At 44.0% G+C, this 12,045-nt stretch overlaps 1 protein-coding gene across 1 annotated transcript in view; it reads left to right on the top strand.

The window, feature by feature from the left end:
- dmpk (DM1 protein kinase) overlaps positions 1 to 12,045 on the top strand; it is an 83,441-nt gene that overhangs the window by 12,230 nt on the left and 59,166 nt on the right. Inside the window, exon 2 of the mRNA XM_005754324.1 lies at positions 8,193 to 8,284. Within this exon, the coding sequence (XP_005754381.1) occupies positions 8,193 to 8,284 (92 nt within the window). The remainder of the gene's footprint in view (positions 1 to 8,192; positions 8,285 to 12,045) is intronic.

The following is a 12,045-nucleotide window of genomic DNA, read 5'->3' on the forward strand; positions in this document are numbered from 1 at the left end:
CTGGCATTGTCCATAATGTCCATCAGTTTCTTTAGTGTCCTTTTCTCTGCCACTGTCACCAGAGTGTCCAGCTTCATGCCGACCACAGAGCTAGCCCTCCTGATCAGTTTCTCCAGTTTCTTTAAGTCTATAAAAACACCAACAGTATATTCCTTATTATCTATTGTAGTAGATATCCCTTCTACAAGTTCCATCACTGCCATCGAAGTGGACCTTTTCGCTCTAAAGCCATATTGGTTATCACTTCGGAGATTATGCTTCTCAATATATTTATCAAGTGTATTAACAAATAACTTCTCTAAAATTTTTGAACCTGAACAGAATCATGAAATCTTTAACCTTACATGACATAGAGGGAAGCAACACAGATGACCTAACAAAGATGGAATGAAAACACACTGACTAAATACTCACAGGAATTGATCAGGGGAAGTGGAAACACATGGAGAAACAGCTGACTGGAATGAACATAATGAACCCACAGGGGAAGTAAAACAAAACACGTTGAACATGGAAACACACAACTCTTCAAGCTTCGCCATGATCCTATCTTTCGGGTTAGGTTCAGGTCATTGATAAAGGAGGTGGCTGACATCCAGAAGTCCTACCAGTGGCTGGACAAAGCTGGACTGAAAGATACGACAAAGACACTAATCATGGCAGCACAGGAACAAGCTCTGAGCACAAGATTCATAAAGGCTGGGGTCTATCACACCAGGCAAAACCCCAGGTGCAGGCTTTGTAAAGATGCCCTGAGAAAATCCAGCACTAAACAGCAGGGTGCAAGATGCTAGTGGGCAGGGCATACATGGAACGCCATAACTAAGTAGCTGGCATAGTGTACAGAAACATCTGTGCCGAGTATGACCCGGGAGTCCTGAGGTCAAAATGGGAGACACACCCTAGGGTGGTGCAGAATGACCGAGTTAAGATCCTGTGGCACTTCCAGATACAGATGGACAAACTGTTGATGGCTAACCAACCGGACATAGTGCCGGTAGACTGTAGTGATAGATGTAGTGATACCGAATGACAGCAACATCAAGAAGAAAGGAACACAAGAAGGGCTCAGAGAAGTGCTGAAAAAAAGTGGAGGGTGAAGGTAACGGTGGTCCCAGTGGTAATCAGAGGACTCGGTGCAGTGACTCCCAAGCTAGGAGAGTGGCTCAAGATTCCAGGAATGACATCCGAGATCTTTGTCCAGAAGAGTGCAGTCCTAGGAACAGTTAAGATACTGCGCAGGACCCTCAAGCTCCCAGGCCTCTGGTAGATGACCCGAGCTTGAAGGATAGACCGCGTGCAGGGGTGAGAGGGGAATATTTTTAATATATTTTTTTTAATTGTTACATCACGGTCTACTGGTACAGAAGTGCAACATAAGGGTTAAAAGGAAGGTGACCCAGCCCCGGTCCCCAAAGCCAACCCAGGTTCAGCCCTGGATTTACCTGGATTTGGGGCCGGTGTCCTGCAGGTTTTAGATGTGTCCTTAATCCAACACAGCTGATTTAAATGGCTAAATTACCTGCTCAACATGTCTTGAACTTCTTCTCTACTTTTTCCACTCCTTAATCATCCACTCCACGGACAAAGCTATTGAACTGCGTACATTTTCTGTTAAGCATTCTGAATTTGGTTTTGGCTTGCTATAAATTGGCCTCAAACCACACTATAGCAGAAGAAAAGGAGGATGAGGCACCAAAGTTAAAAATGGCGGCCACTTCCTCACTTTTGGAGCAGCACAGGAAGGCATTGGTGAGTGATTTCAAAACATCTTTCAGCCTACTGGAGTCAAAGTTTGACGAAGTCCGGTCTGCAGTGAAAGATCATGGTCAATGACTCAGATGTTTAGAAACTATTTAAGTCAGTGGGTTAGGGAGCTCCACAATGTTTGTTCCAACCTCAGCAAGTCTAATACTAAACTTTTGGCTAAAGTAATGGACTTAGAAAGAAAGAAATAGATGTCAAAACCTGCGTATTCTGGGACTTGAAGGCATTGAAGGTTCGTTCCACAGAATTCTTTGTGGACCTGCTTAGTGAGGTCTTCAGGAAAGACAGGATCGGCTGGAGATTGCCAGATTTCAGATTACCCTGAAAGCCTGTTTATCTGGTCATTACGTTTATCTGATCATTACGGAGGGCTGAGGGACAGCCCTGTGAGTAGATTTTTCTGATTTTCTCCTACTCTTGGGATATGCAAGGACTTTTGTTCATGTTTCAGCATTACAGATTCATCTTCTTTTCTCTTCTCTCCTACGATTTACAAGCAGGTACACCATACTTATTCTAGGATTGATTATTTTCTCAGATAATCGGTTGTCTTCGTGGGTCCAATCCCGTGAATACCAGAGGATAGTAATATCATACCATAAAATGTGTTATCAAAGACTTTTCCTGATGTTCCTCAATCCAGACGACACTGGCATTTTAATTCAACTGTACGGCAGATGACAACCTCCTAGAATTCATTTAGGAACAAATAAGCTCGTTTTTACAAATAAATACCACAGGAGAAAGTCTAAGGAGCTTGGAAAGAAAAGCGTCTGGACTTCTTGAACTTTCTTGCAGACATTTCATCTGAGAAGCTTCTTCAGTTCTAAGAGCAATTGGTGGAGAGTCCCAGATTTTGAGCCCTATGGGAGTGTCCCCAAGAGGGTCACGGACCCCCTATTGATCCTCAACCTAGTCACACGAGCCAAGCTGTGAACGCGAATGTGGGTCACAATCAGCCAAGGTTTCGGGTGAACCCACTGTGAAACCTAGCTCCACCCTATCATGTGATTTACTGAGGCCAACAGGCCCAGGATGTGTGGGCATTAAGGCACCTGGGAAGAGATCTCAAAACTGGATTATAGATGGCAGACAGTTTGGTGTTGTAAAGAAGTCCAGACGCTTCTTTCTTTAGCTCCTTAGACTATGAAGACCTGGATGACTGAGAACCTTCACAGACACCACAGGAGTAACTTATAGCCTAATAATTTGGGATACACTGAAAACCTTCCTCAGGGGTCAAACTATTTCCTAAACAGCAAATATAAAAAAAGGCCCGTATATAATCACTTACTTTAGTTAGCCAAATTAAAGAAATAGATCTGCTCTGCGCTACAGTAAAAAACCCAGACTTATACAACAAGCGCGTGGAACTTCAGACTAAATTTGATCTCCTTTAAACACACTAAATTGATGGTCAGCTTCTGAGGAGTAAGAGTTTGTTTCATATTCATAGCGACAAATCAGGTAAGACGCTAGCTAACCAGTTAAGGGGCTTTCAGGCAAAACAACATATCACAAAAGTCAGAATGAATAATGGTAATATCACCTTGGATTTTTCCAAAATTAATGATATGTTTAAGACTTTTTACTCTCAACTTTACACCTCTGAACTCCCACAGGAAAGCACTTTAATGGATAACTTTTTAACGCTTTGAACATTCCTACGCTTTCCTCTGATAGTAAAAATAGATTATACAAACCCATAATGCAAGAGGAGCTGAGCGCAGCTAATTCCTCACTGCAGTGTGGAAAATCACCTGGACCTGATGGATTTCCCATAGAATTTTTCAAAGCATTTTCATCATTGCTTTCACCTCAATTATGTCTAATGTGCATGAATCGGAGCGGATTCATGCACGTGTTGTAAACTTCCGCCATCCTATTTCAAGGCAAGTATCACTCTTGTCCCAAGAGGAATGTCCAGTGGAATGTTCGTCCTACAGGCCAATCTCTACATTAAATGTCGATGGTAATATTTTGGCTAAATTTTTGGCACGCAGGCTGGAAAATAATTTCCCATCCATTATATCAAAAGATCAAACTGGTTTCATTAAGAATCTTTACTCTTATTTCAATATCTGTTGTCTATTAGATATATTATACACCCGTTCCGGTCAGAATCCTGAGTGCATTCTTTGCTTAGATGGGAAGAAGGCATTCAATCAGGCTGCTGCCAATATTTATTCCCAAATCCTTTGATTCTTTAAATTCAGTTATATCATCTTATATATGGAGAGGTAAACACCCCCAGTTGAATAAAGCTCTTCATCAAAAGTCTTGGACTAATGGAGGCCTGGCACTGCCTAACTTCCGGTATTACTATTGGGCAGCAAATACGTGCTTTTATTTGGGTCTATTTCCAAAAGAAAGATAATTGCCCTTCCTGGGTGTCCATGGAGTTGAACTTGGCTACAGATTCATCTATTCTGGCTCTGATTGGATTTTCACCCACCCTACCCCCAAACAAGAGCAACTGATAATCCAGTTGTCTGGCTCACGGTGAGGGTGTGGGCTCAGATGAGGAGGCATTTAGGCTTAAAAAAATTAAACATCTTAAAATATGTATCTCCCACTGTGATAAACCATGGCAGACCCGAAGACATTTTCAAGCTTTTCAGGATGCTTTATTGAGGCACACGGTTGCTGAATACACACATGAATGGCTGCAGTATCCCAGCTGTCAGCCGACACATCCACAACACAACAACTCAGACTGTGCAAAGCCTTTTCATCTCACCTACAGCAGCACTGCAGACCACGCCCCGCCATATACCCCCATTGCCCGACAGGCCGGCAAGCCATCTAGCCGAACCTACTGTTCCCCCCGCCCAGACCGTTGGTGCTCCTGGGCCCTGGTGAGGGACAGGGATGTGACCACTCTGGCGGTCGCCCACATATCCAGCAGCGCCAGTGACAATGTGGATCCAGGGGACGCCCTGCGTACCCAGCGGCAGCCCTGGAACTGGTCCAGGGGGCCAAGCAGCGACAGCGCAGTAGTGGCAGGTTCCTCCTGCGCTCTCCATGAGCTGACCTCCGGCTCTTGCTGAGCAGGTGGTTGAGCTGGTGGCGAGCCCAGGAGATGCTCCGCGGCCCTCCTCCAGGGAGCAGGAACGGGCACAGATCCCTGCCGGGCATAAGCTGCTACCACTTGATGAGTAGGGATGGGTGCGGCGGCCGGCTATGTCCTGGCTTGTCGCATCCTGGGGCCTGACATGGTCGTCAGAACAGCCTGGACCTCCTCCACGCCAACGCTGTCGGGGAATGCCGGTGAGAGTGAGAGTGCCAGATTCTTCATTACCTGTAGATGCTGCTGGGTCCAGTCTTACAGCTCTTCTGTGCTGGCCATTTTGGCCACCATTCAGGCCAACTCCTCCCCTTGGCGGCCAGTTTGTGGGTCTGCCGTACCCCCCATCCTGGGTTTCGGCACCACTGTGATAAAACAAGGCAGACCCAAAGATATTTTCAAGCTTTTCAACATGCTTTATTGAGGCACATGGTTGCTAATTACACACATGAATGGCTGCAGCATCCCAGCTGCCAGGCGACACATCCACAACACAACTACTCAGACTGTGCAAGGCGTGATAGCAGATGCCACGCAGGTGCATCCATCTCACCTGCAGCAGCATTGCAGACCATGCCCCACCACACCCATATACACATTTTTTCAAATATCTGCAGATCAGACATTTTCTCAGACATTCTCAGACACTAAATTTTCCAATAGCAGCAGCTGCAATGTCAGGGATATGCACCTTAATGTACAGGGTGGGCCATTTATACGGATACAGCGTAATAACATGGGAATGGTTGGTGATATTAAAGTCCTGTTTGTGGCACATTAGTATATGTGAGGGGGCAAACTCCTCAAGATGGGTGGTGACCATGGTGGCCATTTAGAAGTCGGCCATCTTGGATACAACTTTTGTTTTTTCAATAGGAAGAGGGCCATGTGACACATCAAACTTATTGGTATTGGTATTTTTTTTTTTCGCCTATCCCGTTTGGCTCTATTGCCATCAGAATTACTGTCTAAAGGCAAAGAAAGATGCCCAACGGATTTACTTTACCAAATGGACCATTGCAGCCTTGCCGTATTGGTCTATTTGATTCACCTTTGCTTTTATTGTTTATTTTATTTTATTTTCACTTGCTAAACACGGGACAGACTTGACTGGGGAAAAGAAAAGGGAGAAAGAAAGAGGGAAAGAAAAACAGCGGGGAAGAGGAACGGTGATAAAGGGGCAAAAAACAAAAACCAACAAAACAAACAGACAAAAATACATATATCAATCACCTGGATCACCTGTTGAGAAAGAAAAAAAGAGAAAACAAGCAAAAAAAAAAGAGAGCAATATAATAAACAACATCATCGCGATGATCTATGGGAATGTAACAGTAAATACTAAATATTAAACATTATTGTGCAGCACGTAAGATCGACAGTGCACAGTGTGCTTTGAGGTAGGAGCCAAAGAGGGTGTAGTTTGTGTCTGTGAGCACCCGTGTGTACACCTGTGAGCATGAGCGCACTTGTATTTAAAAGGTTCCTTCATGTAATGATCTGCTAGAGGGTGTGGGGGAACCATAGCCCCGTCCTCCAGGGCATGAAGCAGGTATGGAGGAGATCCAGGCTTCAGACATCCAGAGCCCCTCAGAGCACAAGAGACCAAGGAAGACCAACGGAGGGGCAACCGTGCCACTATCCCAGAAAGAGCTGAGGAGAGTCCCAGATGAGGGGTCACTCAGCAGCCGTGGAGCAGCTGTGCCAGAGTGACCAAGCCCGAGGCCAAGGGCACCCCACCCCCCGAAGGGGCCCGAGCGAGCCCCAGGCTCCAGGCCCCAACAAGCAGCCACCAGGAGTGAGACGGTGCGTACCTGGACGCCCATCCCCGGACACAGAGAACCACCAGTGCACCAATGTGTGGGGGCATCTGCCACTGGCACGTGGAGTGGTGGGGGGAGATAGGTCTCCATACCTTCGAGGGCCTGAGATGTCCCTAGAGAGGTGACGTCTGATACCCGAACTGACATATAGACACAAACATACAGGCACACACAGATACAAACATCCATTCCCACCCTCATACTCTCATATGCAATTACTCAGCACTCACCCAACGTGGAGAAAGATATAAATAGACACTGTACACACAATCACACTCCCAAAGCGTACTCTAAGCCCCAGATCTAGGTACCCTTGTCCCTGGAGGGGGAAACTGCACCCAGACCCTGGTAGTGTTACCCTCTTCCCTGGGGTGGAGAGACACAGACCGCCCCAACTCCACAGCAGCAGGGAGGCCCCACATTCCAGACCCCAATTGGATGGCCGACTCCTCCTTCCAGCTCCCCCGCCCCAACAGGCAACAGAGAACGGGGGGGTGTGAAGACTCCAAACCTCCCTCCGTCCGCTCATAAGTAGTGTTGATGCATGTGTGTTCCAGGAGGGCATGGAGCTACCTGCCAGAGAGCAGCAGGTAAGTGCATAGCCCCTCCTGATAGCCCTCAATGTATATGTGTATTTAAAATTGAGAGGTGGGCAACGACGCCAGGGGTGAGGTTGTACACCCTGATGGTCATCCGGATGCTGTGTAGCGTGCCCACCCCCAAGGTTTCGGAAATGTCCTAATCTAGAAAAATACTGGAGAGACACATTTCAAACTTTGGCACTAATTCTTGGATAGCATGTGGGTCCTAATCCATTAGCTACATTTTTTGGCACCACTGGAGAGACTGATGCACAGTTGATCTTGTCACAGTGTCACACACCGTCTTTCACTTCCCTTGTGGCTAGGCATGCAACCCTGCTAAGATGGAGTAGCTCAATGGCTGAGGGACCTTATGTGTTATTTAGGCCTCGAAATGATCCATTATTCAATTAGTAATACCAGCAGGAAATTTTACAAGGTGTTGGGGCAATTCCTGAAATATTTTTCCCCACTTCTAGCACTACTCAGTAAATTCTCTGTTTTTGTTGCTGTTGTTGTTTTGTTCTGCTTTTTGTTTTGTTTTGTTGTTTTGTTGTGGGTTTTTTTAAACGGGCTCAAGGGACAGGGCTATTGTGTGGGATGGGTAGGGGGTAAAGTGATAAAAGCAATTAAAAGATATGAGAATATGTTATTAAGCTGTAATTTATTACATCAGCTTAAGCAATAATTGTGAAACCTACTTACAGTTGTGTGTATCTCTTTTTCTTTGTTGTTTCAATCTAATAAATATATATTTAAGAAAAAAATGTATTTAGAGCACACTAATAAATTGTCCCACACTGATAAATTACTGCAAAATTGTTAAATTAGGAAAAAATGATATTTTTAAAATAATGCCACTGCATTACCATTTTTAGGTCCATTATTTCAAATAACACTGAAATAATAAAGTAAAATAATTGAAATCATTGTCTCTTCTCTCCTTTCTCACAGCTGAGCCTCTAGTAAAGGAGGTTAAGAAAACCCGCATCAAAAGAGAAGACTTTCACATCTTGAAGGTGATTGGCCGGGGCACATTCAGCGAGGTGAGCGAGAATTGTACCTACTACTTTATATGAGTATAATTTTTAGGTATTGACTTAAATTCTACATTTAAGAATATGAATTATTTAGCTGCCTTTTTATGTGGAATGGGGTTTTACTGAAAGGAACTGGACCTGTCTGCAATGATACTACTTACACTCCACATAGTTTCTTCTTAATCATTTCTACTAGATCTTTTAATATCAACATGTCAAGGCCACCAAAATGGGTAGAACTCTGTCACGGCGGGGTATGCCAGTGAGTTTGTGAAAAGGACCCAAAAGCAGACACTAGAGAGGTGAACTGAAGTTGAAACCAAGAGTGAGCTATTTATTATGGCTGGTGGACATGAACATAAAACACGAGCAAAGGCAGAACAGGAGCGACAACTAAACTGAAACCTAAAATGGGAAAACTAAAAAACTACTGTATTTTCAGACTATAAGGCAAAAAAACCTCACTCAACTCATTCTTCTTGCTTCCTCCACTTCCGTACCATTGATTCATTAATGTTGAATTCTCTGCAGTGGCTCTATTCCCATGTTGTTGCAGTATATTAATGACTAACCTCGTATTGTGGATGGATTATCTCAGTTGTTCTCCTGACTGAAGTTTGGTCCGTTTATAGCATCCTGCTATGCAATTGTATTAGTCCCTAACCATCAGGAACCCTCACGGTAACTTTTATCGTATGGAAAAAAGTTAGTGTTCATCCTCCATCTTCACTGTGTATGTTATACTAACATAGCTGTGTAGCTAGTGATCACATAGCACATCATTTCATTATATACCAGCTAGCCCAACTTCAGTAACCCTACAAAAGTCACTGCTGTTTAGGGGTTTTTTTGGTCTTCATTTATGTTGGAAGTGTTAGCAGAGCTGTGCGTTTTAATTATTCAGAAATCTCTCAGTCAGAACATGCTATATCATGTTTAGGTGGAAACTAGCAAGCTAACTTCCTGCTAACTTCTATCTCCGTTAAATTTAATACATTCTGTTTTCGTGGATGCCTGGATGAGATGAAAGAATTTAGATAGTTTTTAACTGTCAGTGATGCCGCAGTGTTCGGGACCTGAAGGGACAGAGTTTAGGACCCAGATTACTCTGCGAGGTTCCTAACTACCGTAGCCGTAATGCTCTGACAATCCATCAAGCGGTGCAGCTTCATAGCTTACCAAAGTCATACTAAAACATTTTTGACAGATTTTTGAGTGCCGTGTACCACATAAAATCGGTTCGAGGTCAGTAAACACAACCAGAATTCATGCATAAGGTGCACCGGATTATAAGGCGCACTGTTGGTTTTTGAGAAAATTAAAGGATTTTAAGTTTGCCTCATAGTGTAGAAAATATAGTATGAAAACTGTGACATGGCTGAGGTAACTATGAAAACTATAAATCCGCTATGACAACTGTGATAACTATGATGACTATGGTGACTATGACTACTAAGGTTACTATGACAAGAAATGGAAGGAAAAGAAATGACCTGACACTGAACAAAGGAAGACAGAGGACTTATTACAGACAAGAGGTGATCAGGGAAAATGGAAATACAAGACTTTCAGAATAAAACAGGAAACATGAAGAGACGTAAAGATATTAACACCGGCTAGACAATATGAAACACACAGACAAAAAATACATGAGACTAACACAGAAAACCTAGGAGAAATATAAATTAAACTCAAGGCAAACAAATAATAATCCTAGAACTTAGCATCCTTTCAATATAACATACGAAGTCATAAATACAAAAATAAACACAAAATGCTGGATCATAGACCCAGCAAAAGTTTAACAAGTTTATTTATACAATAAAGTTCACAAGGGAAAGGCTTTCTGTCAGTGAAGTCTAATGTCCAAACAAAACAGGGAATTCTACCTCTCCTTAACTTCATAGAAGTCTTCACAGAAGACCTCTCTCTCTGATCTCCAGGGTTTTCTGCACAGAACAAACAAGTTAAGTAACTTACAGGCTGAAGGCAGACCACAACAACAAACAAGAGAACCAGATTCACTAACTATTTCAATGATCCAGTGTAGACTGAAAGCAACCTAAATAGTAGCAGGAAAAGACATCCATCCATTTTCTTCCACTTATCCGGGCCGGGTTGCGGGGGCAGCAGCACAAGCAGAGAAGCCCAGACCTCCCTCTCCCCAGCCACCTCTTCCAGCTTGTCTGGGAGAACACCATGGCACTCCCAGGCCAGCCGAGAGATATAATCTCTCCAGCGTGTCCTGAGTCTGCCCCAGGGCCTCCTCCCGGTGCAACATGCCCCAAAAATCTCACCCAGGAGGCATCCTTATTAGATGCCCGAACCACCTCAACTGGCTCCTTTCGATGTGGAGGAGCAGTGGCTCTAGTCTGAGCCCCTCCCGAATGGCCGAACTTCTCACCCTATCCTATCTCTAAGGGAGAGGCCAGTCACCCTTCAAAGGAAGCTCATTTTCGCCGCTTATATTCGGAATCTCATTCTTTCGGTCACTACCCACAGCTCGTGACCATAGGTGAGGGTAGGGGCATAGATCGATGGGTAAATTGAGAGCTTCGCTTTTACACTCAGCTCTCTCTTCACCTCAACAGACCGGTACAGTGTCTGCATCCGCTGTACCGGATCTGTCTGTCAATCTCCCGCTCCCTGCTTCCTTCTCGTGAACAAGACCCCGAGATACTTAAACACCTCCACTTGCGGGACAATAAACTCGTCCCTGACCCGGAGTGGGCACTCCACCCTTTTCCGGCTGAGGACCATGGCCTCAGATTTGGAGGTGCTGATTCTCATTCCCACCGCTTCACACTCAGCTGCGAACCATTCCAAGGCGAGCTGGAGGCCATCAACCAATGAAGCCAACAGAACCACATCATCTGCAAAAAGTAGAGATGAGATCCTGAGACCACCCAAGTGAAAGCCTTCCGCCACTTGGCTACGCCTAGAAATTCTGTCCATAAAAATTATGAACAGAATCGGTGACAAAAGGCAGCTCTGGCGGAGCCCATCACCCATCAGGAACGAGTCCTACTTATTGGCTATGCGGACCAAGCTCTTGCAACGGTTGTATAAGGACTGAATGGCCCGCAGCAATTGGACACATTTACTGTTAGCTATTAGCACCAGCTGTCAGCATCAGCTGCTAGCCGCTGCGCTGTCTTCGGATAGCCGGTTTCTGGACTGTATTTGTTGCTCCTAATCTGTGGAACAATCTTGTGCTGGGAACAATCTTTCCCAGCACATTAGAGGGGCCCCTTCACTGTCCACTTTTAAAACACGTCTTAAAACCCATTTTATCTCCTTGGCTTATGACACAGTCTGACCCTGATTTTATTATTTTAATCTAATGTGCTGATTTTATTGTTTTAAATGTAATTCTCATCAACATTTTTATACTATTTTATTATTGTTTTTGCTATTTGTGCTAATTTTATTATTTTAAATGTCATTTTAATAATCATCTTATTTTTTATTTTTTAAATATTTTTTTTTCATTTTATATTATTATTATTTATTTTATTTATTTTTCTTATTTTTTAACATGTTCAATGTATCATTTCTGGCATGTCAAGTGTACAGCACTTTGTGTTCAGCTGGGGGCTGATCTGAAAGTGCTATATAAATACTACAGGGAGTGCAGAATTATTAGGCAAATGAGTATTTTGTCCACACCATGCTCTGCATGCATGTTGTCTTACTCCAAGCTGTATAGGCTCGAAAGCCTACTACCAATTAAGCATATTAGGTGATGTGCATCTCTGTAATGAGAA

This window comes from Pundamilia nyererei, unplaced genomic scaffold, assembly GCF_000239375.1.
Source record: "Pundamilia nyererei isolate P.nyererei 1_Seehausen unplaced genomic scaffold, PunNye1.0 scaffold00542, whole genome shotgun sequence".
In the NCBI taxonomy this organism is placed as follows: Eukaryota; Metazoa; Chordata; class Actinopteri; order Cichliformes; family Cichlidae; genus Pundamilia; species Pundamilia nyererei.